This window comes from Eurytemora carolleeae, unplaced genomic scaffold (assembly GCF_000591075.1).
Source record: "Eurytemora carolleeae unplaced genomic scaffold, Eaff_2.0 scaffold131, whole genome shotgun sequence".
Taxonomy (NCBI): Eukaryota; Metazoa; Arthropoda; class Copepoda; order Calanoida; family Temoridae; genus Eurytemora; species Eurytemora carolleeae.
This window is the reverse complement of record NW_019396496.1, coordinates 483-27,309: the sequence shown is the minus strand read 5'-3', so window position 1 is coordinate 27,309 and position 26,827 is coordinate 483. Positions and strand designations below refer to the sequence as shown.

The window sequence follows — 26,827 nt, the reverse complement described above, 5'->3', positions numbered from 1 at the left end:
ATGTATTCTTTATACAATAAACAGTCATAGTTCTGAATAACTTTAAGCAGAATGCGATTATTTTTGTAATTGGACAATAAATTTATTTCCGCTGTGCACTGAAAACTAGACAGAAGATGAAGGTAACCTGCTCCGAAAGGTACTCCCTGAAGTTGCAACTGCAGTAGCAAAACATTAACTGTATTATAGTTCAACACCGATTTTAAGATAAGTTTAATTATTTATTGCCATTTTGTTATCTCTCTCTCTCTTTTTCTATCCTTCACTCTTCTTTGTAATAAAATGAATTCTCTAAATTACCTCATATATTTAGTATATATATAAGGAATGTCTTAAAATTTTTAAGAAATCTAATTAGTAAGCTTCTCATTAAATGTAAATAATCTTAGGGTCAGGGACGAAATTTTTTTTTTACTCCCCCCCCCCCCCCTAAAACTAAAGATATACTTCCTGTCTACTCTCCTATAAATGATATTCTAAACCTTAGGACTAAAATTATTCTAGAATCTACAATATTAACTCTCCTTAAGTGTAATATGATATGCAATAAAGTCCCCTAAAAGGGAGCTAGCTGAATATTTCCTGGAAGGGTCCAGACCCGTGTAATATTGTAGTAAATGCCATACTCTTAAATGTTCATCTCCCAATAGTAAATGTCATACTCTTAAATGTTCATTTCACAAACTGTATCAGTCTGGGCACAACCAGTTTGCCATCCCAGTCAACTAGGACACAGCCCACCTGGCTCTAAATATACCACAAAGGGCCACAAGCGTAGTTTACCAATCTAGCTGTACTCCGGCACTAAATGCCACACAGGGACACAAGTGTAGCTATAAAACAAGCTATTACTCCGGCACTAAATGCCACACAGGACACAGGGACAAAAGTGTAGCTATAAAACAAGCTATTACTTCGGCTCTAAATGCCACACAGGGACACAAGGTTAGCTATCAAACGAGCTATTACTTTGGCTCTAAATGCCACACAGGGACACAAGGTTAGCTATCAAACAAGCTATTACTTTGGCTCTAAATGCCACACAGGGACACAAGAGTAGCTATCAACAAGCTATTACTTCGGCCCTAATGTCACACAGGGACACAAGTATTGGCTATCTATAAAGCCCTTAATCGATCTCTACCCTAAACGAGGTATGATCTCAACCAATATACTCAACGAGGTACAATTACTCTACACAGTAATCAAAGCGGAGTTCTGATACTAACTATTCTATTTAAAAATATATTAGTAACATATTAAGTTCCAATATGCATTCACAATATTACGCAGGTATATAATCTAATCTCGATACGAAGCTATTTTAGTCGCATTACAAGTTTTACATAGTTAATGATTAATACAGTTAAATCCTCAGACAATGTACAACACATTTTAGATAGGTATGTTCAAACAGCATTTATTACAATAGAACTTATTTCATTTCATGAATTGTTTTTTTTTCATCATTACACTTCGTATATTGTCATTTAAAGCTAAGAATTTTGTGAACATAAAAGCAATAAAAAGAAGTATCTAATATCTGTTTTTTGTTTGTACGTCCGACCATAACTCACGCTTGGTTTTGAGATTCTAAGTTGAGTGGGTTGAATATCGTAATTTAAGACCAAGTGCAGGTAAACGGCATGAGTAACTATAATACCCTGGGCAACGCTGGTTCCAAAACTAGTTCTATTTATCTTTCAATGTTAAACAGAAAAGGGTTCAAACAAATAAAAATCAAGACGTATGAAGAAAAATTAAAAAAACAGTGTATTATCATTATTTTCCATTGATTAGTATTTAAACCAAAATGAAAAAATAATAATGAATAATGAACCATTAATTTGTTGAAGAATTTGAAAATGAATAAATTACAGAAATGATAGATATGTTATGTAATGAGTAATTATCGCCTATTTTCGCATAATTTTGCATATTTTTGTAAAACTATATATTATTTTCGTGAAAAGAACTGCAGACGTAGTTTTAAGTGACCTTCCAGCTTTAAACTAGCATCTAATCAAGTATTAATTAGATATCCATGTTCATAATTTTGAAAACTAATTATTTTCAATTACTAACGTAACTTTCGCATTTCTTAGTTGAGATTACGCATACAGTCCCTTTCAAAGAAGATATATTAAATCCTTTTATGTTGAGTATCTGTTAAGCATGCTGACCCATGGGTCAATTAACCTTTGTGAAGCAATGGCAAAGTTTCTAGGAAGAAATATGAACACATCTGTATTCGTGTCAAAAAAAACTCATATTTGTAATTTTCCATTATTAGTGTTTGATATTTATCTCCTCTCCAACAACGTAAAATTAGAATGAATTTATTAAAACGCTTAAGCAGTTAAGAACAATATTTCTTATCTTTTTTTGTTATAAGTGTGAAACAATCAAATGTCACTCAATCAAATTTTTTTTTAGAATTGTGCATTTTTAAAACTTTTCCTAGAAGCAAATGTGATAAACGCCCCACCAAAGTACATTGAATATCCGAGCTGGGCCAACCTTTGCAGTCCTACTTTGGACTGTACCTCGCCCCACCAGTGTACGTTTGAATATCCGAGCTGGGCCAACCTTTGCAGTCCTACTTTGGAATGTACCGCCAATTTACAATTACTAAAGCGGCAAAGGAGTGTGGATATTGATCTGAATAACTTTAAGCAGAATGCGATTATTTTTGTAATTGGACAATAAATTTATTTCCGCTGTGCACTGAAAACTAGACAGAAGATGAAGGTAATGCTTTTCCGATATTACTTGTACGACTTTCTCATCTCGTAGCTCCTATAGTTTTGATTTTACAAGAGACAAGCAATTATATTTGGTTACATAAAAGAATTTCAAACCATTTCAACAAGAGAAGATTTGATTGAAAACATATAAGATTTTAATAATACGCGCATTACTTTAGTTTGGATTGCGCTACCATACATGTACCCTGTATAATGTACAATACACTGTACATGCAGAAGAAGTAGAGTAAACATTATGTTATCTCACTGTTTGTAAGCAATAAAATCTAAATCATTTGTTAATTGACGTAAGTTTGATGTGTCACGATGACTGCAAAATTAGTAAATGTTGATTCGAAGAATAACAAAAAAATATTATTAAATATTACATAATTACACCTCCAGGATATTTGAATTTTTCCTTTTATCATTTTTAGTTGCGCTAACGTTTTTATAAAAGAATATCGGAGGTCCTTTTCACTTAGTTTCAGGGTTGGTAAATTTTAATCTAATCCATTTATTCGGACACTTCTAGTTTTTTAGGTTTTCATGAGATGTTATTAGTTGGTCTTCATACATACAGGGTTACCCACAAAGGATGACCCTTAAAAGACGACTTTAACTATGGTGATCTTGAAGGTTGAACTTGACTTTGTGCCTTTAAAATAGTAAATTATGATATAAAAAATTATTTGGCAAAGAACATAACAAGTTTACAATTGCATTGCAGTGCAGGAAGCCATAAATGAAAGAATAAAGGCAAAACGATTTCTGTACAGTCGTCTATAAAGTCTTATCCTTTGTGGTAAACCCTGTATGTACATGTACAATGTACATTAAACAACGTACATTATATTACTTGCCACACAATGTTTTCACAAAAATCAAGGAAAATAGTGTTTCTTCTCAAAATTGGTTAACATTAGTGTTGCATTAGTGTTGATGAGTGTACTAGTGTATAAGCTGGAAATAACAAGAGAAAAATAAAGAAAAGTATGTTGTTTACTTTCAAGGTTAACGAAGGATAAGTCAAGAGGGTGAACAAACATTTTGTGCACCCTTTCAGCAGATATTATGACCCCCCCCCCCCCCTCCTTAAAAACACCTTTAAAAGATAGATATGCTTAATTTCAGGTGCCAGAGATGACTAAGTTATGAGGGGAACCTATCCCTTTTTGGTGCACCCCCTTCAAAAACACTTTTTTGTGCCCTTTTTTACTTTCTTTAAGTATTGAAAAGGAGTGATTTTGAAGAAAACTTCTAAATAAGTTCATAATCAGATATTGTTCACTTTAAAGTCAAGTTTTCAAAACTTTGCCCCCCCCCCCCAACCTCCACCTCCTACCGTTTCAGTCTTATTTCTTTTCCGTTTGTGCAAAAGTTTATGTATATTTATGTCCAGCTATAACCTATCTTAATAAACAATAGAAAATGTTCTAGACTTATTTTAAGAAGATATGTATATTTTCTATATATTTTGTGTTTTGTAATATGTTTAGTTTTGTACAGTGACATGTACAATTTATGTACAGTGACATGTTCAATTTATGTACAGTGAAACGTACAATTTATGTACAGTGAAAAGTACAATTTATGTACATTGAAATGTACAATGTATAAACAGTGAAATGTACCATTTATTTACAGTGGTAGGTAGAGTTAAAGTGAAGTTTATGTAGACTGTAGGAGTTTATGTAAAGCTTATGTAAAGTTTAAGTAGAGTTTATGTAAAGCTTAGGTAACGTTTATGTAATGCTTAGGTAACGTTTGTGAGGAGTTTATGCAAAGCTTAGGTGAAATTTATGTAGAATTTAAGTAAAGTTTATCTACAGTTTATGTATAGAGGTTATATATAAAGCTTAGGTTGAGTTTCTGTATAGTTTAAGTATCAAGTTTTTAAGCTTAGATGAAGTTTCTGAAGAGCATAAGTAAAGTTTATGTAGAGTTTGAGTAAAGTTTATGTAGAACTTAGGTAACGTTTAAGTAAAGCTTAAATAAAGTTTATGTAGAGATTAGTTAAAGTTTATGTCAAGTTTATAGATGGACTGCAGAGCTTGAAAAGACAATATCGGACATTTTACGTTGTACAAACCTGTTGTCTTCCAATGTATCCGAGATTAGATTCAAATTCATTCCAGCAGAACAGGGTTCTCAAATCATCAACATTGTTTCTAAAATAATAATGGATTTTCTAATGCAGGTTTTCTACTCCCCAATCCAGGATTTCTACTTCCTAATCCAGAGTTTCTACTCCCTACACTAGGTTGTCTACTCCCTAAACCAGATTTTCTACATCAGAATCCAGGTTTTTTACTCCCTATACCAGGTTTTTTACTTCCTAAACCAGATTTTCTACTCCCTAAACGAGTTTTCTCTACTCCCTAAACCAGGCTTTCTACTCCCTATTACAGATTATCTACTTACTAAACAAGGTTTTGTACTCCCTAAACCAGGTTTTCTACTTCCTAAACCAGGTTTTCTACTCCCAAAACCAGAGATTCTACTCCCTAAACCAGGTTTTCTACTCTGAAAACCAGAGTTTCTACTCCCTAATCTAGGTTTTTTACTCCATAGCCCATCATTTTTTATCCAGAGACAACGTTTACCAACTAAAGATAAGAGCATGGTTTATTATCCAATAAACAAAGTTTTTTCCCAAAAAGATTGATTTCTATTGATGGGGGGGGGTCCAAAAATCGTATACTAGGAAATTACCAACATATAAATCAGTGAAGTTAATTGGCTGCATGCAAACATATCAATCCCAAATTTTTTTAGATATGCATATACAGCAGAACCAGAAATTAAAGTAATATTAAGAGTATTTGATGTTGTTACAAAGCAAACAGTTATACTAATAACTTAATTAAATCACTTTCTAAGATGGGGTCTGCAGTTTACACTGCACAACTGCTCTGTCTCGAATGCATGTTTATTGAACAATTTAAAAAGTCATAACTTGAATCATAAAAGTCGAGTTTCCATATTCCACAGTTTAATGGAATTCTTACATTATTCTACATTTTGAAACAGCATAGAAAGAGTATTTTAATCTGCAAATGATGTTAAAAGTTACAAACTGTGCATTATTGATTTAAAGTTACAACCTGCCGGACCTGCCTGCCGAGTGCCGACGCGTGTTGTGTATATAACATTAACCAGCTGATCCTTTCACATTTTATGGATTTAAACTAGAATAATGATGGAATATTTTGGGAAGAGCTTTGTTAATTTGGAATTTTATGTTTCCATGATGTACCTTGCATTTATCACCAAAAAGATGTTGAACTGCAAATAATAAAAATAATGCCTTTGATTCAATCAAATTGTAAACAATAACATCCTTTGAACCGCAAACAAAACTTCACTTTTGACAACAACAAAAAATTATGTTAAATATATTACCAACACTTAAAAAAAATACCATTTTATGTTGGTCTGTAGAAAGTATTCCAGCCTTTAACATACGGCTGGAACAATACTAATTACAAGAGCTGTGGGATTCAATTGGAGGCCATCCTCTCTCTCTCTCTCTCTCTCTCTCTCTCTCTCTCTCTCTCTCTGAGGTCCCAAGGGATTGATTGTTTTGGTAGAGCTCTGACGGCATCTATTCCGCTCTGCTTACTTACGTATAGGACCAGGGGTAGAATGCAACAATTCTGACAATATTAATATTTACAATTATATTAGTTATGTGACAATTTCAATTCATTTTTACTCTTCAGTCAAAAGTGAAAACATGATTTTTAAAAAAAAAAATGCTTACGTTTCAAGTCACTTTAAATTTGTGAAAGTTCAGATATGATATTTTTCAATTTTTCTCACAATGGAAGTTCTACCGGACCATCTACTTTTAAAGTAAGTTCAATTTAGCAATAGGTTAAATTTTGCTTTTCATGTGCAATTACTTGGTCCTAATAATTTTTGGTAATTTCCTAGAGAACGATTTTTGGACCCCCCCCCCCTCCCCCCTCCTCTCAATTTTGTACGGGTCTGACAAGAAGTGTCTTAACTTACCTAACCCGTGGCCGCAGCGCTCGGCCCCCTAGCCAATCCTAGCCGCAGCGCTCGGCCCAGAAAGTGTCTTAACCTAACCTAACCCTAAATAACAAAAAAATAAATAATAATAAATTTGCTAAGAAATAAATGGTCATGTACAAAATTGATAGGAGGGGGGGGGTCCAAAAATCGTTCACTTGGAGAGACCCTAATTTTTATATTCAAAAATAAATTTGGTGATTTTCTTTATAGAACGCTTTCTGGTCCAAAAATCCTTTTCTTAGACTGAATCACAGCAAATTAATCGTCATTTATTTAGAATTTGTGGGAAATTGAGGTTTGAAGATTTGAGGATCGTTTCAGTGATTAACTCCAGATTATCTAGGATATCCTTGGATCCATTACTTTGGGCCAGGTCAGTTAGTTTTATTAGGTTCAACCTTTTATTCTTTTCTTCTGAATTCATAATTGTCCTATAAAAAGGATAAACAATCTAAGAGCGATCGTGACAACACGTTTTTGTATCGTTTTCTGCACATCCTCTGTAGCTGGAAATAATTTGACTCAGTGTAAGAAAAGTAAATGTTTAAATTAAACAAATTTGAAAACACTTGCCTTTCTTGCACTATTACAAATGGTGACCATCACAAAAATTATAAATTATATGGAAAAGAAACTATTAAAAAAAAGAATGCACATCACTACTCCTACGCACTTTTTGACCAATTCAAATTGTTGTTCTTTTGAAACACTTTTTATATCGTGAGTAGGTATGTTGTAATTGAGTTACTGACCCCCCGTAGTCGTTAAAACACGTACCATGGAACCATTTGCTATTGACAGAATTAGATTATGTATGAATAATTCCAACAATAATAGAAAAAACATCAATTTAACTAGGACGGGATGGGCCGGATTTTATCTAAGAAAAAAATAAAATTAAACAAAAGACGAGAGAAAGTGGACCCAACATTTGAGAGAATTATTGTTAATATTAAAAAGAATTAGCTACATTGTGTTGTGTACGGATTGAATCTATTTAATGAATTATCCTGAAGTTTTGTGGATTTAGGTTCCCCGTTAGTTCTGATAGAATTCTGTCTAATATTCAAGAGTTTACAAGTATACGCAGGTTCAAGAAGCTTCGAAGGCTTGAGATAAGGTACGTGAACCATGGATGGGAAATTATTATCTAAAATTAAAAACTTAATAATGGCCTTATTGTATGTAAGCTTATTCTATACTCAATAAATAGCTCTAGAACATATAGAGCATATCATATCATATCAGGTTATAGGGATAAATTCTTTTCGTTCATACAATTTTAATTTCATTGTGATTATTTTTACAAAAGACGTGTTCTCTGAGTACTTTTATTTTCAGTTTATAAAAGTACTCAGAGAAAAACTCCTTGTCTAAAATATATGGATGATAGTAATTTTAGAAGTACTTAATACTCCCCCCAACAGGGTCTCATAGTACTCCCCCCAACAGGGTCTCACAAGATTTTATAAGAGGAACATCTTGTTTATTTATTCATTTGATTTCACAATAGTATTCACTGTTGGTAACACTCGAATAGGACTAATTTATCTGTTTTCATACTAAATCTACCCCCTGTACGCCTTTAACCATGTGCCAGTTTGTAACATATTTATTTCTGATATTTGTAAAAAAGCAAGCAAATCTATTCAAATAAGAAAAGTGATCAATAACATTTTGATTAAGTGCCTTAAGAAGAAGAGTTCTCAAACCTGAAGATATCTCAACTCTATTCTCCTATTTATCCGCAAATACCAATATCCAGTTTATCAGGTAGCTTTAATTTTATCCTAGAAGAGAGTAGAAAAGTTACTTGTAGACACGTTTCTAAATACAAAATATTTATTTTAAGAGGCAATAGACCCATACGTCTTAACATCCTTTTCTAGCGCCATTTTTATTGAACTGTTGCTTTTCAATTCGCCATTTTTCATCGTTCTCTGCTGTGAAAAAAGATTTTGCTAATTTTCTGTTGAAACAATGTTTTTTAAAATTGATAAATTTAATTTTTAGGATTTTTTCAAATTTGGTTATACATAAAAGTTACCGCAAAAAATGTGTGCCCAATAGGTTCAGCCGTTTTGACGTTTATTGGATACAAAAAAAAGCTGACTGTTTAGATGCCAGTTTTATTTTAGGTTTTCCAACTTGGATTTAAGTTCTGTTCCTGGATTTCCGTTCTCCCAAGCTCTGGTTTCCGTCTCTTCTCTCTCTTTACAGGGATGTGATTTAACCACGGAGCAGTGTATCGCTCTTCTCAGGTAGAAATATTCTAAGACGTATAAAAAAAATAGAATTAAAAAAGATCTTATATTTTTTTGTCTTATCTGTCTCTTAACAGTTCATAGTGTTTTAAGTGTTTTAGTGCTTTTTATGTAACAAATTCTTTGAGCTGACAGTGTTTGTTCTAGAAATTTTTAGTGCTGTTCAGTCTAACCCCGGAGAAACGGAGGAATTAGAGCTGAGCGACCTTAATCTGGAGACAATAAACCCTACTCTTATCTCTGAGTCAATCACTTGTCTGAAATCAGTAAACCTGAGGTAAAATTACAGAGCTCTTTTCAAAAAAGGACTAAAGAGAAAATTAAGAAATATCTTATCTAAAAACATGGTACTTGGGATTGCCGTTTAATTTGTCGGCCAGATGCACAATATACAAAATATACACTTGGAATTTTCATTATAACGGAACTTTACGAGAGTCCCTTTCATAGTTTCATTTAAAATCTTTTTGATTCTAGTAATGCGCTTCTGAGTGATGAAGGAAAAGAAACTCTGTTTTTTGCTCTTTGTTCTTCCGAGTCCAACCTCACAGAAACTTTAGGTAGATTTCGTTCTCCTTTTTCGCCTATTCCCTTATGCTGTTCAATCTTTATTTTTAATTTCTTTTTCTTGTAATTTTTTTTAATCATACAATTAAATAATTGTTTTACGTCAGTTTTTGGTTTAATCTTTCACTAAAATGATGCAATTTAAACGTATTTTTATCATTTATTTTTACTTTTATATTTATAAACATTGTAAACTTGTATTAGACTTATCCTGCATGAGTTTATCCTGCCTGGATCCGGTTTTATTGAGTGAAGGATTGCGTAAAATACGCAGAATACATTTACGCAACTGCTGGTTAACCATGCTTCAGATATGGGAAATATTGGATAGGTATAATTTAATTATATTTTTTTTTCTTTTTTTGAGTAATTAATTCAATCCGTGAGATATATCCTTTTCTTCCTATATTTAAAAAAATGTATTGCAATTGTAGATGTATAATTTTTCTGTTTGATAAACATTGAAAAATGTAAAATATATACTTTTCTCTGTAATTTATTTAATTATTTAATCTAATTTGTATAAAAACCAAGTGTCAATATTTTGAAAAAAACGTTCCGTGGGGGGGGGGGGGTGGTCAATGGGCATGATTTTTGGCGAAGAAATTTTTTTAATTGGTCTTCAACAAGCAAGTTTTTCTCCCATCCCCATTCATTTACAAATTTAAAACAGTATACAATATACGTCCCTTTAAATCAAGATCTTTGCAAGCCAATATTATATTAAGTTTGTATGAATCCAGTAATGAAGAACTCAACCTGTCTGGGAACGATTGCTCCGATATCACCTCATCCCAGCTTCTCGTCGCCTTAAACCATCTCAGGGTCCTAAACCTAACTGCAGCCAAGGTTGAGACGGATACAATACTCCAGGTTATGTCGGAGCCAAAACTTGTTCAGCGTGGAAGGATTGTGTTCAGCAGTTCTGACTTCCCCTCCAAAAATATACAATCAAGGTGAGGCAAAAAAAATTAAAAAATTGTACACATTGAGATAAGCGCTGAAAAGGTAAGAATTCGTTTACATCTTACTGAAAGGTATTTGGATACGTGATGGGAATACAATGATACATCTGGACTAAAAATGAATATGTCCAATTTTGTTGACATTGCCATCTATCTAGATCGTGTCTCCGTCTGTATCACGTGACAATGATACTGCACTGCCATAAGGTGGGAGTTCTGATCACGTGATACGGACGTAGAAATTATGTTATCAATTATATCTACTAAAAATGAAAAACTATTTAATTCAATTAATAATAGAAGGAAACCTAAGTTTTTCAGGCTCCTCTGGTATATCGTTGTTTTCAGATCGGTTGCGTATTTGCTGAATATGATCTTCTTAAACCTGCAATTTTAAAACAAAATTTTATATACTAGGCTTTTGAAGCGCCCATCTTCTATTTCAACTTTAAAATGTGGCTTTATCTGTGAGCATTTTCTCTTTGTACAGTATGAAACAAAAACAAAAAAATTGCGGATTTCATAATATTTTTTTCGTGCATTTTGAAAATTTTACAAAAATAAAAAACACAAGTTTTTAAAATTTTGATCATTCATAATCCTTCCCTGGGGTCACACAAAATTTAGGCCCGATCAGTTTAACCGTTTTGAAGTTTATTAGATACAAACAGACAGACAAGCTAAATTTATATACAGATATAAATTATAAATTTTCGTATTTTGACTTAGTTTTATCTCAATTTCTCGAGACAGGAACATCAGATAGAACTCAAATGGGTCTCGATTAACTGCTAAAATGCTTAGGGTTAAGTCTATACCCCATTTAATTTTTCCTTTGCAGTCCCTTTAAGATGAAGGGGAAGCTAGGGTAAAAATAAAAACATGGAAAAACAACTATGCCAAGTTTAAATGTTCTATTTATGTTTTCTATGTTTAGATTAAACTCCGTGTCCTGGATAGAGTTGAGAAGAGAGGAACTACCCTACTACCAGGACGAAACCAGCTGTGGATACGTAGTTGGAGAAGATGCTATCCAAACCTAGAATAAGAATTTAGCATTAACCTAGAATGAAAAAGCATTTTAAAAAAGTTATTCAACCGAAAAATATTTACATGTGATATTTTTGAGCTTAAAAACTAAGTATTTTTATATTACAGATTAAGATGGAACAGAAGGATAAGTTTGCTCTGCGCTGGGATAATTATGAGAAAACTATTGTTGAAGTTTTTCAGAAAATCCGCGGAGATCATCACTTTTATGATTGTACACTAGTATGCAACGGGATTAAGATAAATGCACACAGGTACCCCGAACAATCCGTTATTTTGATTTTTAGATTTTTAGAATTTTAGATAAAAAATATGCAAATGAAAAAATAATCCTGATTTCAGAGTGATCATTTCCTCATGCAGTCCAGTATTCAGAGATATGCTCAGGTTAGAAAAATTTTATAGCATTCTGATATTAAACAGAGGTGAATGCTGTTTTTTCTAACAAAGGATGTTCAAATTTAGNAAAAAAAAAAAAGTATTTTGTAAGGCTAACAGTTTTTCAAATTAAAGGTTTTCTTAAATTTTATAATCTTAATTTTAGAATTTCCTCTCATCCCCACCCTGTTCTTTACCTCCGGGGTGTCCGGCAGGAGGATTTGGAGTGGATCCTTGACTTCATGTACAACGGGGAGGTTCTCCTGGAGGAGTCGGAGCTAGAGGTTTTCCTGAAGATAGCCGAGGAACTCCAGGTACCCAGTTTTACAGGGTATTTTAATCATGGTTTCGTCAACTAAAATTAAGGAAACTCAATTACTTTTTCAACCCCCCAATTTTTGTCCCAGTTGCTTTTCAGTTGAGACAACAAAGTTAGTTTAAAAATTAAAGCATTTTTTATGTTGGCTGACCACACTTTTGTTCTTGCTCTTTAAGCGTTAATACTCCCGGCCATATGTAAAATCGTCTATAAGAAAAAGATTTTTTGTTTTTGTTTAAAAATGATGGTTATTTGGTGACGTGGCTTATAGCGGTCGCTAGAATACCTGGTCAATGGGTGAGGTAGGCCAATTTCGATATCACGTGATAAATAAAATCCCGCCCAAGTCTCAAAATATCCTACCTCAACCCTTGACTAGGTAAATATGTAGTTAATTCATTCTTTTATTGATTCTATTTCCTAGTTTATGTTAAATGATCGTTTCAGTGCATTTTGTTTTAGGTTCAAGGATTGTGCCAGGTCGGTAATGCAACCAGTTCCAGTTCTACAGTTAACCAGGACGTTCATGACATTCTAAGTGATCTGGAACAGCCGGATCAGAAAAGGATCAAACGGGACCCAGAGCTGAGCAAGAACGAAGAGAAGTCAAAGTATCGGAAAGCGATTCTTAGCACTTTTGGTCCAGGAGTTTCAGTCAGTGTAAAGAAGGAACCAAATTCTCATCCTCGGAAAGAATCTAACTCCACAGTTGCTAGTCTACAAGAGACCTTACTCCACTCTCCGGCAGGGTCAACCTCTAGCGAGCATACTCAACTACTTCGTTCATCTCCTCACTTTCCCCGCAAAGATCGAGTTCGAACACCACCCAGTACTCCGCTACGGCCTCCGAGTACTCCGGGTGGGGTGAAAAGATCCGCTCCAACGGATATAACATCTCCAGGTATACCTCCTCAGTCTCCAGTTTCAAACCGGCCTCAAACTCTGTTGTCTTCACTTCCTCCTGGTTTTTTGCAGATCCATAACAATACTGAATTGTCGCAGCCTCCGCAATTTCCTCAACAACCCTCCGTAATTCCGGATTCTCCATCAAACTCAGAAATTCCAGATTCTAGAACGATTCCGCTTTTACGGAATGTGGCTAGTCCGCCTGTGCTTCATATTCCAGAGACATTGGTTGAACAGGCTTCTCAACCTAGGAGTTTACCCAGTTCTGTACAGAGCAGTGTTCAGGGTGCTGTACATGGAAGTTCACATTCCAATGTACTGAATTATGTACAAAGCAGTGTATCAAATAATGTTCTCAGCGGTCTGCTTAATAGCATACCAAGTAATGTACAAAGTATTGACTTAAATAATGCACAAAACAGGTTACAGAGTGGTGATTACTTTAACAGAATTAATAATATTCAGTACAGTGTACATAACAGTACATCACGAAGTGTACATAATAGTGTGCAAAGTAGTTCACCTAACAGTATGTCACACAGTTCCTCCATTCCTTTTCAGATCCATGGTCCTCATCCTGCTGCTCGACCAGCTGAACCTTATGTAAGTTCCAACCTGCTAACTCAGAACATTACCTCGATCCTAGCAGGACATGCTGCCGCCCTACAGCGCCAGGAGCTTCAAAGATCCAACCCTGGTCGGGAAATCAGTCAGGCAGGCAACCTACAGCAATCTCCGGGGGCTCATGGCTTATCCGGAAGGAATCCTCAGCTGGGAGGTGTACATGGAGTACATGCTCAGATCGGACAACCACATGTAGCACAATCCGTCCCAGGCTCATCTGGTCAGGTCGTAATGATGGAAGACAGTCAAGGTAACAAGAGATTCATCAAAATCATTCGTAAAGTTCAAATTAATAAAACCTGATTTTCTGATCCGAATATAACCAAAATTATAACACGTCTAGTTTCATTCCTGGTTCATTTTTAGACAAGGAGTATGATGCACAGATTGAAGAGTATATAGAGAGAGAAGAGACCCCTTACGGACCAATCCTGAAATGCAAAGTGTGTCCGAAGAACGTTAAATTAAGAAACAAGCAAACTCTGATTTCTCACGTCGAGTCGACACACCTGTTGGCAACCATATCTTGCTCAAACTGCGACAAGACCTTTAAAGCAAGGAATTACCTGAAGCAGCACTTGAAGCGGGGGGTCTGCACTCAGAATATTGGAAATACCTAACTCTGTAGGGAGGGTTTGCAAAAACTGAAGTCTTTCTGTGATAGTCAAAGCAGTTAACAGTTGTTATTTTGTAACAAATCTTATCATGTCTAAAACTTTAAAAAATGTTCTCTTCACTTTATCCAATTTTTTTCTGTTGTTTAAGGAAAGACTGTATGACTTCCATATGAATGTGTTCTGTTTATATATTTTTTAACGTTGTATGAATAAAAGAATGTAAAGATATCAACCATCGAAAAGTATTTATATATTTTAATGTTGTTCAGGGTGTCTCAATAATTATGGGAAGCAAACGGCAGAGACCTCTTGAAAATCTTAGAGAAAAAAACAGATTTTTGATCAGTCCGCTTTGAGCCGTGAAAAGCCTGGAGCTGCCGATATAAGTGACCCTCCATACAAAGATGGCAATACCCGATTTACTAAGGTACCCTTAAAAACTTTGATAAAGTATGAATTAGTTTTTACATGTTGTATATTTACTGTTTATTTTTATTTTCATAAGTCAATTGCGCAATTCTTGCTTATAAGAAACAATGGGGTAAATATCCGAATCAAACACATTTCTACTTAGAAAAGGCGACGTAATCCTCCACATTGTTTATCAGATTAAGGTTTCAAGGGTAGCGTTGTGAATCGGGCATTACTATCTTTGGTTGGAGGGTCTTTTGAAATTAAGCTAACAGTCCCTTTAAGGAACAAAATTCTTGTAAATATTTAAAATTTACAATTAAAAGAGGAACATCTTTATTTTAATTATTTTATTTCACTTTATCAGTCACAGTGGTAAGACTAGAATAGGACGAATAGGTCCAACGCTAGTGTTCAGCTGTTTTCATACTAAAGTAACTCTTAAATTAATTCACTCGTCTCAGAAATATGCATAGTGAATACTAATATAAGACTATCTATCTCGCCCTAACAGGACAACTGGGAAAATAATCGATGCACTACTTGAGATTTTCTGTATTTCTTTTATCTATCTTCTATCTAGAAATTACAAGAATATTGGTCGTTTGAACAATTTCGGCTATAATTGATCAAATACAATAGTTGCTTCAATATCATACCCTTTGTAAAAAAAAATATTTAAATTTCTCCTTGATGGCCATTTGTCTTAAATAGTTCATAATATGAATCAAGTAAAGCTGTAAGCATATATGGTTACCCACAGGGGATGAGATTTCAGAGACGACAGTGCAGAATTTAGTTTAGTCTTGTTTCATATATTTGTAATTGCAAAATTCCTATAAACGCCCTTGGTTGCGATACTTCAAAATCGACGCGATCAATAACTTTGATGCATGGCTGTATAGTGTATAGTAAGGGTGATCGATTTTTGCCATTGCACTCCCCTCTATGTGCATTAGAAAAGGCGATTTTTTCGCAATTTGAAATTGCCAATCGGAAATCGGTGTTCATGAAATTTAAGGTTGAAATTCCCTAATGCAAGCGAAAAAAAATTCCGTTGATAATTTAAAAAGTTATTGGCAAAAAAACTGATGTTTTAGATAAATAAAATAGCTGAGTTTTTTGGCCATATGTCAATCAATTTTGGAAATATTGAAACAAAAACAACGGGACAGTATTCACCGGTTCCAGACGCATCTTTTGATAACAATTTTGATGTTTTGAAGGAAAAAATGCTAAATGTCAATTGCGGTCACGGTTTTTAGACATATAAGCCTGAAATTCGGCATTAACTCTTAGTTTTTATTGGCACATGACATCAATGGTAGTCCAATTCTAAGAAGTCAAAAAATCGATCACCCTTACTATCTAGATTTTAGGTGCCATTGTATCTGTTCTTAACTTTAATAAATTTATATAGATACTAAGGGAGGTCGATTTTCAAAAAATATTTCGAAAACCTGATTGCTTCAACCGGATTTGTTTATGGGGCTTAAAACTTTTAAGAAAAAGAAAGAAAAAATTCTGTAAAATCAATTTTAACGAATTTGACTTTAAAGAAAAATATATTAAAAAAAATATTAGTAAAAAAAAGTTGTGAGAAAAAACGTTTTAATATCAAATATGTATACTATTCTGGGTGCAGCAAGCGCAATTTTAATATCAAATATGTATGCTATTCTGGGTGCAGGAAGTGCAATTTTAATATGAAATATTATACTATTCTGGGTGAAGCAAGTGCAATTTTAATATCAAATGTATATCCTATTCTGGGCACAGAAAGTGCGATTTTAATATATGTATGCTATTCTGGGTGCAGGAAGTGCAATTTTAATATGAAATATTATACTATTCTGGGTGAAGCAAGTGCAATTTTAATATCAAATATATATCCTATTCTGGGCACAGAAAGTGCGATTTTAATATGATATGTATCCTATTCTAGGTGCAGCAAGTGCAATTTTAATATGAAATATGTATCTTATTCTAGGTGCAGAGTGCAATTTTAATATGAAATATGTATTTTATTCTAGGTGCAGCAAGTGCAATTTTAATATCAAATGTATATCCTATTCTGGGTGAAGCAAGTGCAATTTTAATATGAAATATGTATCCTATTCTAGGTGCAGCAAGTGCAATTTTAATATCAAATGTATATCCTATTCTGGGTGAAGCAAGTGCAATTTTAATATCAAATATGTATCCTATTCTGGGTGAAGCAAGTGCAATTTTAATATGAAATATGTATCCTATTCTAGGTGCAGCAAGTGCAATTTTAATATCAAATGTATATCCTATTCTGGGTGAAGCAAGTGCAATTTTAATATCAAATATGTATCTTATTCTGGGTGAAGAAAGTGCAATTTTAATATCAAATATGTATCTTATTCTAGGTGCAGCAAGTGCAATTTTAATATCAAATGTATATCCTATTCTGGGTTAAGCAAGTGCAATTTTAATATCAAACATGTATCTTATTCTGGGTGAAGAAAGTGCAATTTTAATATGAAATATGTATCCTATTCTAGGTGCAGCAAGTGCAATTTTAATATCAAATGTATATCCTATTCTGGGTGCAGCAAATGCAATTTTAATATGAAATATATATCCTATACTGGGTGCAGCAAGTGCAATTTTAATATGAAATATATATGCTATTCTGGGTGCAGTGCAATACATGTACGTCCAATATTCAGGGGGTTTCCCATGGAATATGAGAACTCTTTTGGTACCGACACACAATATGACTACAGTCAAGGAAATTGCAGAACAATGTTGTCAATTATAATTAAGCTTGAATAACAAGTAGTTTATTGTAAACTTTAATCAAATTATATTCTTTTGCATAAAAAGTTGGCTTTAAGTGTTGACTTAAATATATAAATAATATATTGCATGTATATTAAACTCATTTTTAAGTAAACAATTAACAATGAACCATTGTACTCTCCTAGATTCTTATGTACTGTATATACCTTTAACGCCTTACACACTCTTTTAGTACAGACACATACATGACGTTTACGCACCCTGGGGTTTCCGTATAAAAAGTGAAAAATACAATAAAAATCAGTTTTCTCAATTCCGTTATTTCCACATTTACATACATAACATCTAGTATGAAAAATATTTTATCTATTTATTTTTGAATGCTTTGTTAAGATGTCTGCATACATAACTTTAACAATTATAACAAAAACAATATTAATGTCAATCAGTTAATACTAGATGGAATCATACCATACATTTAGTAAGTATATATCTTCAGAACCCTAGCTAGAGGCTAGGCTATAATGCAAGGAAAGTTATTTCAGAGGTGTACTGTCTCTGGGCGGTAATGTAAACACAAGACGGATGTCTCAGCCTGACATGGGGTCTATCTTTCACATAAAAAAAACCAATGAAATAATCTGGTCATAGGAAACTATTATGAGAATTATCCAAATTTTCAAAGTTGAATGCTTTTATTCTCCTCGGATACCCAACGAGCACTAATGCATGCATCTATACTTGTTTACAAATTCCGCCCAGAGAGAACTGGTTTCGATATGTACGCAGAGTATACGCTGTTGCAATTAAATTTCCTTGCATTGTAACCTTGGCTAGAGGTTGATTGAGATGTTTAATTTCAGTTCTAAGGACTTCAGATGTAATTTCATGTGACCCTCCTTTACATAAGTGGCATGTTCTATTCACAACGATACCCTCTAATATTAAAAGTTTCCTTCTCAGTCTCTGCAGTAACAGCTCGCGAGTAGCTTTTTTGAGAAAGTCCATTTTCAGATAAAAAGTAAGTTTATCTCATTCCTCCTCGATCATGATCAGACAAAGTGTTGAGTATTGTTGTAAATCTGATATACCACTCTATAAATTGGCTTACTTGAAATTACACCTAATTTATTGCATATTTTCGAGGGTTTTCATAAATACTTTTGTATAAAGACATAAATAATTTTTAAGTTGATGTGAATTTTTCCTAATTCCAGAGGGATGGGGATTTTAAAAAATATGCTTCTAAGATAAGAACCAAGGTAGAATGTTGATATGAATTACATTAACATCGTCTACTATTAAATGTATACAAATACAATCTGTGTATAGGGTCGCTATATTCTCAGTTACTGACTATATTGAGGTTAATACTTAATCAACCTGTACTGAAGAGTTTCGTCGATTTTGATTTTGAACCCAAAAAAAGAACCGACTGTGTTTCTGGACATATTGACGATTATACAACACTTTAAACATTTATAAACAATTATAATCTAATCATGAGCCTCTTTCCCTTTTTTGCAGTGCTTAAAATCTAGACTTCTTCATGAATCCGGATCCAAGGCATAAAATCAACCCAAATAATCAGAAAAACTTAACATTGAATTTGACAAGTCCTCCTGATAATCTCTGGATGTATTTAGATCCACATCAGAATTAAAAATATATGACCAAAAGCTCAGAACAAAAAAATATTTGTTTTAATTGCAGTCCGGATTCATTTTTCATAGGACGGATAAGCATCAAAACCGAACGGATCCTATGGCACAGACTTTGATTCATTGTTATTGTTTAGTTTTTCTTAAACATTCCTAACGAAAACCCCCCCTTTTTTGTGGCAAAATTAAAAGAAATAATCTTAAATTTTTGATGATGGCACAAGGTGAATTCAATACTCCGCCCAACCTTTGATTTTTTTCTTTAACAATTAGTTGTGGGAAAAAGCATCCTGCAGTTTTTAGGCGTAAGTTAGACCTGACAACAACACTGGTTTATATCACGAACTACAACGATGTCAAGGTCTACAAATTATCACTCTTTCCGCTGCTTGAATAAAACGTTTTGTCCCGTTCGTTCAGACTCCGGTAGGTCGGATGCTGTCTCCTGCTAGCATCAAAGTTCGAGGTTCGATCCGTACTACTAGAGGTCCGAAACTTTCGGAAACTCAGCGGAGATGAAAGAGTCCAGGAGGAAAATTTCAGGGACGGAAGAAAGTTTCGGGACTCCCTGGACGTATCCCGACCCCTTGTTTGCTCCGGAACCGGAGGATATTTACGAGCGCTTTGCAAGTCCCGGCTCCGGTCTACAGTGCGCGTGGCTTCACCTCTCTCCGACCATTGTTGGGTTTCGGGAGATAGATCGGTTTTTCGAGAACTTTCTAATTTTCGAGCACTTGAAGATGAATCGGAGTAATCGTATTTTCTGCTTCCTTTAGGAGTATACTCGCGAGAAGACTCGTAATTCTCATATGAATACTTGCGTGGTGAACTATGGGAGTAATCGCGCGGAGAATTAGTCTCTAAGTGTGAGTCGTAGCGTTTTGAAGTTGGTGATTTTAACTGTGAGGGATAGTCGTCATGAGATCTAGAGTTCAAGTAGGTTGGCCGGGAGAGGTAGGATGAGGCTGCGGATCCATGATAGGAGGACGTATGGCTGTTTCTGCTCAAGGAACCGTTCAGGTTCAACCTTCCACCCTCCAGGTTGGTAGAACGTGTTTCGTATCTACTTCCTCCTCCTCCAGGACTGCTATATTCGTAGGATTTCATAGATAACTCCTGGAGACGGGGATTATCATACCGTGGTGATGTTGGTTCATTGTACCTAGACGCATAGTCTTCCTTCCTAGGCGATAGAGTTGGTTTCTGTAAATTTAGCTCTGAAGGGAGGGGATCTTGGTTGGTTGTGTAAAACTTCAACCTGGAGAAATCATGACTGGTGGTGTTAGATGTGGGTTTATGCTCCTCCGAGCTGGTGAACTGATTCTGCTGCATTCTCCAGGACTTGACCATCCTAGGACTAGGTTGAGGTTTGAAGGTTTGTGTCTCATGCCTCTGTTCGAGGGAGGATTTTCGTATTCCTAGCGCAGCTTTCATTGCGAGATGCTCCGCAGCCTTGTTAGGATCTCCTGAATGATTGGCAACCTTGTAATACCAGGCTCCAACATCAACATCCTTATCCCTGTACTTGAGGATGAAGGGATGTTCCAGCAGCTTCTTGTACTTCGGTCGATCCTTGTGGTTCTTGAGCAAGCAATCATGAACAAATTGTCGGAATTCTGGTGAATAGTCTAGCGGTAGACTGGGAGGATCGTCTTGAATCACTTTTGTTAGAACCTCGAATTCTGTTTTACAGTCTTTATACGGGAAATGTCCAGTTGCTAGCTCTACTAAGGTAATCCCTAAGCTCCACACATCGGCCCGGATGTCGTAATCCGGTTTACTAGGATTTGGCGGATTAATTCTCTCTGGCGCCATATAAGCGGCACACCCGGCGCTACGGGTCTTAGCCTTGGAGTCAACCAAACGACCTGAAATTATAAAAAAAAGTTAGATTTAATAATTAGGAACTCAGCGTTTTTGGGCTGTTTTCTATTGAAAAAGAAATATTTTTGATCAATTGAAACCCAAGAGAAGGTTTAACGAAATGTTTGCGTTGTAATGCAGAAATTTTAAAATAGTGTAACATCATCATCAAGGATTCAATTTTTGGGACTGTTCTTTTCTTCAAAACAAATATTTTTTTTAAAATTGAAGCTCAAACGAAAGTTAAAGAATGATTGCGTTGAAATTTATAAAATAGAATTAACCCTCCTGGGCAAAAAATTTTCAAATCCAGATTGTTTTTTTTTGTCAAATATAATTTTCCCCTTAGAGTTCAGATAGGGGAGTGTAATAGCGTCACAGGTATTTACTATGTTTGTACTCAAAGATCTTTTATTTTTTCCGATGAAAGTTTTATTAATTGATAAATATTAATGATCAAAACCGATCTTTGAGTTTTCTCTCAACTGTGCATAGAGCCTAGAACCATAGACGACAACCAAGCAAATGCATCTCACCCTGGTTAATCTGAGGGTGCCCCGCCCCTTGCCCCGCCCCCAGTATTTTCTATGTCCTTTCTCAGACTAAATCTGACCTATCTATTTAGGCTATGATAAACCTAGCTATGTTGGACTAGGATTAACCTATCTATGTATCTTGTGTTTTGACGGGCGGATTTTTGGTAATGTCAATTTGGTAATGAAAATTTGGTAATGACAATTTGGTAATGACAATTTGGTAATGTCAATTTGGTAATGACAATTTGGTAATGAAAATTTGGTAATGACAATTTGGTAATGACAATTTGGTAAGGTGACAATTTGGTAACGACAATTTGGTAATGACAATTTGGTAAGCTCACAAAAGTGACAATTTGGTAAGGAAAAATTGGTAACGACAATTTGGTAATGACAATTTGGTAAGCTCACAAAAGTGACAATTTGGTAATAACAAATTGGTAACGCCATAAAAGTGACAATTTGGTAATGACAATATGGTAACTACAAAAAATTGACAATTTGGTAATAACAGTTTGGTAACTACAAAAAAGTGACAATTTGTTGATAAAAGTTAAATTTAATTCAATTTAATGTTTAATAATTTGCTGTTTCGCACATTATTTAGGGTTAGGTTAGGTTAAGACAATTTCTGGGCCGAGCGCTGCGGCTAGGATGGGTTTGGGGGCCGAGCGCTGCGGGCTATTAAATGTTAAATGATGTGCTGTTTCTCACATTATTTTGGGTTAGGTTAGGTTAAGACAATTTCTGGGCCGAGCGCTGCGGCTAGGATGGGCTAGGGGCCAAGCACTGCATCCTCTTAAATGTTAAATGTTGATTATAAAAGGGATAGTTTGGTAACTACATATAAAAAGTAACATTAGTAACTTCCTAACATTGACATACATAAAGTCCGTTCTTGATGTAGTATTTAAATCCTTCTGAATTTTGTAACATTTTGCCACCCCTAGAAGGGGTGATGAATAAGTAATTCATGATCCAAGTCTCCTCTTCTTGCAGTATATGACACAAGTGCAGGTTGAAACGTGGTTTTTAGAAAATGTTGCGAATTTTACAATTATTTTTGGCGCATTTCTTTTAATGCAGAAATAAAAGATTCCTAGAATGAATTATCTTCAATTGAATATAAAACTAAAAATTAAACAATTTTACATAATGTCACTTTTATTTCGTTTACCAAATTGTCACTTTAATGACGTTACCAAACTTTTATTACCAAATTGTCACTTTTTTGTTGTTACCAATTTATCATTACCAAATTGTCACTTTTGTGGGCTTACCAAATTGTCCTTACCAAATTGTCGTTACCAAATTGTCACCTTACCAAATTGTCATTACCAAATTGTCATTACCAAATTGTCATTACCAAATTGACATTACCAAAAAACCACCCATCTGTGTTTTATGTTGGACTAGGATTAACCTATCTATGTATCTTGTGTTCTATGTTGGACTAGGATTAACCTATCTATGTCTATGTTTGTGTTCTATGTTAGACTAGGATTAACTTATCTATGTATCTTGTGTTCTATGTTAAACTAGGATTAACCTATCTATGTATCTTGTGTTTTATGTTGGACTAGAATTAACTTATCTATGTATCTTGTGTTCTATGTTAAACTAGGATTAACCTGTCTATGTCTAGGTTTGTGTTCTATGTAAGACTAGGATTAACCTATCTATGTGTCTTGTGTTCTATGTTGGACTAGGATTAACCTATCTATGTCTATGTTTGTGTTCTATGTTAGACTAGAATTAACTTATCTATGTATCTTGTGTTCTATGTTAAACTAGGATTAACCTGTCTATGTCTAGGTTTGTGTTCTATGTAAGACTAGTCTAACTTTTCAAGACCAGGTCATAAAAAATTATTATGGAAGGGAGGTTTTTAAATAAATTCACATAGTATGATTGAAAAATGTTGAAAAATATTTATTTTTACCTATGACAAATATTAAAATGTGCGACACATGTTATTACGTACATTTTTCTAGTCAATTTTATATCTATACTTAAATCAAAAAGTGCTAAACACCGACCAGCTGTTTGATCGTCATCCACCCTGCCCATAACCCCCCCCCCCTCCCCCAATCGTGTGTGGGTACCTGTTTGAACTACCGCTGTCTGAACTATTGTCCGTTTGAACTATTGTTCATTTAAACTACTGATATGACGTCATATCCAGTAGTTCAAATCAAAACGATACTTGGTCATTTGAACTGTTTTCTTAGTATACAGTAGGTTTTATTTAGGGATTTCATGAAGTTTATAGGTCAAACAATTAAAGATAGTTTTAAAAAACAAAGAAATATTCAAAATGGAAATAAAAAATTAGATCAAATGAACATAAAAAATAGTTCAAATGAACAAAAAATAGTTCAGATGAAATTGTGGAAAAACTTTAAAATAGATCAAATGTGGGGAAAGGTTAGGTTAAGACATCTTCTGGGCCGAGCACTGAGGCTAGGGGTCCGAGCGCTGCGGCCACATTTATCAAGTTGATAAAGTGATTGCCGATATGTGGGGTTAGGTTAGGTTAAGACAATTTCTGGGCCGAGCCGTGGCTATGAGGTTAAATGACATAAATTTGTTTTAGTTCCTGTATAAAACTATATCTCATGTTTATTTGAATTTTTAAAAAAAATTATTTTCATTTGAATTAAATTTGTTTGTTCATTTGAACTATTTTATGTTCATTTAAACCGTTATTTCGTTTATTAGAACTATTTTCTGTTCACTTGAACTTTTTTTTGTTCCTTTGATTGAACAATTTTTTTTGTTCCTTTGCACAATTTTTTTTGTTCATATAACCTTTTTTATGTTCATTGGAACTATTTTTTGGGGTTGATTTGAACTATTTTTTGTTCACTTGAACTATTTTTGTGTTCATTTGTACTATTTTTAAGGGTCATTTGAACCTTTATGCTGAAATAGTTCAAATCAACAAAAAAATAGTTCATAAAAAGAATAAATTAGGGAAGAGGGAATAGTTTGATTAGTTGGGTTGGGAGAGCAAGGCAATGGAAGCTTTAAATCTCTTTCTCTATAATAACCTCCCAACAAAAATCTATATTTACATAAAGATAGTAACCAAATATATACCCCTGGACTGAAAAAGGAATCCATTTTTGCCACTCAAAATTGTAAGCAAAATTATTAGTTGCGGCTACTTTTATTGTGCACACATCTTTCGGGATCTTTGAATATATTAAAAATAAATCTCTAGAAATGATGTCTCATAGGTTGTGGAGTTTAGGGAAGAAAATAAAAGGGGGTAAGGGACCTGGAAACTAAAAACGTGAAATCCTGTACACAATTAAGAGATTGCAAACTCATCAAAATTTACCTGAAATTCCAAAATCACAGAGTTTCACATTTCCCTCGTAATCGAGAAGAATATTGGAAGGTTTAACGTCTCTATGGATCACACCATGGGAATCCTGGTGCAAAAGCAAATCAAAAATTTGAAAATAAGAATTTTAAAATCAAAATAATTAGAAATTTAAAAACATCTTAAACGTGACCGGTTAAATTCCAGTCGTTGACAAAACTTCTTGTTAAATTTAGTATTTTATAAATTTTAATTTGCGCATTCCTTGAGATAATTTAATGCATTGAGCGTTGAAACAGCCACCTTCCCGCAAATATGTTCAGGTACCCCCGTCTTTATCTGCTTTAGCAACTTATCAAAGCAGGTTGCCATCAACTCCATACAGATCCATACATCACTGATCGTTATAAAACAGCCTAGGCAGACAACAATCTCTTTACAGTCATGGGATTTAAGTACCACGTCCATGTCCATGACGATTCTCTTCGTCTCCTCGGAGTTTCCCGTTCGGCGCATTTGCTTACATGCAATTATCTTCCCCGTCTCTTTATGTTTCATCATGACGACATTTCCACACGTTCCGTTCCCAAGATCTCCTTTAGGTTCTAAGTCTGTAATCGGAGTTTTGTATTTCTTCCCGTCTATTGTTAGTACTCCAGTGAGTTTCATGATATCCTCGAGTTTTCGTTCATATTCGTCCCGGGATTGTTGCGGGAAACTGTCAAATTTTAATCTTGCTCTCGACAGTGGTTCGTTTAGATTAACTGAGGTAGGATTTTGTCTCCTAGTAAGAGGAGATGTTAGTCCTATATTGGATGGTAGTCCGACTAGTGAAGGACGGGGACGAACAGGACGGGCAGAGAGGGAGCCCCCTGGACTTGGAGTAGGACTGAATGCTCCAGATTCGTCGGCCGACGGAAATTTCAGCTGTTTCATCCTCGCCTTGAGGTCGTCTGTACTAGATCCCATACTTAGAAAAAGATTAAGGTTCAGGGTTCAGGTCACCATTGGTAACTTATTATCAAGGTTCAGATTTAACACTATGATAATCTTAAACAATCCGAAATTTATTCTGAAAAATATAACAATAAAAGACAAAAAGGATAAATTAGGCAGAATAATATTTTACCAATTAATTAAAACCTTGATATTTATAATTTGATTAATTTATATTAAACACACTTAAAATTCACTTTATCAAATTTAAAAGAATGATTAAGGATAGTTTTTGACAGAATTGAGAGAGGAGAGAAGAGTTTACTTTTACAATATATTGCAGTAAGATCTATGTCAGCTGTATTTTCTTGAGCTTCGCGGAATATTTTCTCTGCTTTTCATCTTAGACAAATAGATAGATAGATAGACAGATGAAAAGATAGAAGATCGAAGATATGTAGATAAATGATAAAAAAGAATACAAATATAAGGTGAATTTTAGTCAAGAAATGAAAAATATCACAACTTTTGTTTTAAACTAAATAACTTTTGTAATGATATAAAAATTTAATAATTGAATAAATTCGTTTGGCTTCTTTTCTTCCTTTCCTAAATCATATATTTGTGAGCGACATTAAAATGTATTTTTCAAAAATACATAACAAAACTTCTAAAAATCCTAAATCACCTCGCAATGAATTCTTAAATGATCATAAAATATTTATTTTGCCTGTATTTTGTATGAAAAACGGTCCGGTGAAATATTTAATATTTTTGGATGACTGTAAAATATTTGTGAGCTAAATCCTAGGTACGTTGCATTCCACCCCATACAGATATGC

The 26,827-nt window shown here is 34.2% G+C and overlaps 5 protein-coding genes across 16 annotated transcripts in view; 3 read left to right on the top strand and 2 right to left on the bottom strand.

The window, feature by feature from the left end:
• The window catches only part of LOC111704356 (cAMP-dependent protein kinase type II regulatory subunit), a 38,993-nt gene extending 34,075 nt beyond the window's left edge, over positions 1-4,918 (bottom strand). Inside the window, exon 1 of the mRNA XM_023476579.1 lies at positions 4,840-4,918. Within this exon, the coding sequence (XP_023332347.1) occupies positions 4,840-4,880 (41 nt within the window). The 5' untranslated portion in view covers positions 4,881-4,918. The remainder of the gene's footprint in view (positions 1-4,839) is intronic.
• A 1,454-nt stretch (positions 4,919-6,372) lies between these two features.
• Positions 6,373-9,065, top strand: LOC111704353 (uncharacterized). Its single transcript, XM_023476576.1, has 5 exons — positions 6,373-6,605; positions 7,066-7,161; positions 7,819-7,908; positions 8,475-8,561; positions 8,927-9,065. Exons 1-5 carry the CDS (start codon positions 6,574-6,576, stop codon positions 9,051-9,053), a joined length of 432 nt encoding a protein of 143 aa, XP_023332344.1. The 5' UTR covers positions 6,373-6,573; the 3' UTR covers positions 9,054-9,065.
• Positions 9,066-9,159: 94 nt separating this feature from the next.
• On the top strand, positions 9,160-11,653 carry LOC111704352 (uncharacterized). Its single transcript, XM_023476574.1, has 5 exons — positions 9,160-9,329; positions 9,530-9,612; positions 9,824-9,950; positions 10,348-10,575; positions 11,522-11,653. Exons 3-5 carry the CDS (start codon positions 9,835-9,837, stop codon positions 11,625-11,627), a joined length of 450 nt encoding a protein of 149 aa, XP_023332342.1. The 5' UTR covers positions 9,160-9,329; positions 9,530-9,612; positions 9,824-9,834; the 3' UTR covers positions 11,628-11,653.
• An 11-nt stretch (positions 11,654-11,664) lies between these two features.
• LOC111704351 (broad-complex core protein isoforms 1/2/3/4/5) lies at positions 11,665-14,710 on the top strand. Its single transcript, XM_023476573.1, has 5 exons — positions 11,665-11,888; positions 11,977-12,021; positions 12,179-12,326; positions 12,794-14,111; positions 14,228-14,710. The coding sequence occupies exons 1-5, from the start codon at positions 11,749-11,751 to the stop codon at positions 14,479-14,481; spliced, it is 1,905 nt and encodes a 634-aa protein (XP_023332341.1). The 5' UTR covers positions 11,665-11,748; the 3' UTR covers positions 14,482-14,710.
• A 3,301-nt stretch (positions 14,711-18,011) lies between these two features.
• Positions 18,012-26,145, bottom strand: LOC111704368 (dual specificity mitogen-activated protein kinase kinase hemipterous). 12 transcript variants are annotated; one of them, XR_002765806.1, is made up of 5 exons: positions 25,314-26,145; positions 25,065-25,158; positions 18,782-21,187; positions 18,487-18,530; positions 18,012-18,177 (listed from the first exon to the last, which is right to left on the bottom strand). XR_002765806.1 is itself a non-coding variant. In XM_023476594.1 (3 exons), exons 1-3 carry the CDS (start codon positions 26,016-26,018, stop codon positions 19,683-19,685), a joined length of 2,304 nt encoding a protein of 767 aa, XP_023332362.1. In that variant the 5' UTR covers positions 26,019-26,145; the 3' UTR covers positions 18,012-19,682. The 12 variants fall into 12 exon arrangements, 1 of the variants encoding a protein (XP_023332362.1); XR_002765808.1 differs by having other exon boundaries at positions 18,012-18,165; XR_002765810.1 differs by having other exon boundaries at positions 18,012-18,161.
• Positions 26,146-26,827: the final 682 nt, after the last annotated feature.

What these genes read in the sequence shown, in the direction of transcription:
- LOC111704353 (XM_023476576.1), top strand. Translation starts at nt 6,574, where the DNA reads ATGGAAGTTCTACCGGACCATCTACTTTTAAA. An exon ending in CCGGACCATCTACTTTTAAA is followed by an intron (nt 6,606 to 7,065) that starts GTAAGTTCAATT and finishes TCATTTATTTAG; the next exon opens with AATTTGTGGGAAATTGAGGT. An exon ending in GATCCATTACTTTGGGCCAG is followed by an intron (nt 7,162 to 7,818) that starts GTCAGTTAGTTT and finishes TTGTGGATTTAG; the next exon opens with GTTCCCCGTTAGTTCTGATA.
- LOC111704368 (XM_023476594.1), bottom strand. Translation starts at nt 26,018, where the DNA reads ATGGGATCTAGTACAGACGACCTCAAGGCGAGGATGAAACAGCTGAAA. An exon ending in ATGCATTAAATTATCTCAAG is followed by an intron (nt 25,159 to 25,313) that starts GAATGCGCAAAT and finishes CTTTTGCACCAG; the next exon opens with GATTCCCATGGTGTGATCCA. An exon ending in CTGTGATTTTGGAATTTCAG is followed by an intron (nt 21,188 to 25,064) that starts GTAAATTTTGAT and finishes TTATAATTTCAG; the next exon opens with GTCGTTTGGTTGACTCCAAG.
- LOC111704352 (XM_023476574.1), top strand. Translation starts at nt 9,835, where the DNA reads ATGAGTTTATCCTGCCTGGATCCGGTTTTATTGAGTGAAGGATTGCGT. An exon ending in ATATGGGAAATATTGGATAG is followed by an intron (nt 9,951 to 10,347) that starts GTATAATTTAAT and finishes TATTATATTAAG; the next exon opens with TTTGTATGAATCCAGTAATG. An exon ending in TCCAAAAATATACAATCAAG is followed by an intron (nt 10,576 to 11,521) that starts GTGAGGCAAAAA and finishes TTCTATGTTTAG; the next exon opens with ATTAAACTCCGTGTCCTGGA.
- LOC111704351 (XM_023476573.1), top strand. Translation starts at nt 11,749, where the DNA reads ATGGAACAGAAGGATAAGTTTGCTCTGCGCTGGGATAATTATGAGAAA. An exon ending in GTATTCAGAGATATGCTCAG is followed by an intron (nt 12,022 to 12,178) that starts GTTAGAAAAATT and finishes TCTTAATTTTAG; the next exon opens with AATTTCCTCTCATCCCCACC. An exon ending in AGATAGCCGAGGAACTCCAG is followed by an intron (nt 12,327 to 12,793) that starts GTACCCAGTTTT and finishes ATTTTGTTTTAG; the next exon opens with GTTCAAGGATTGTGCCAGGT.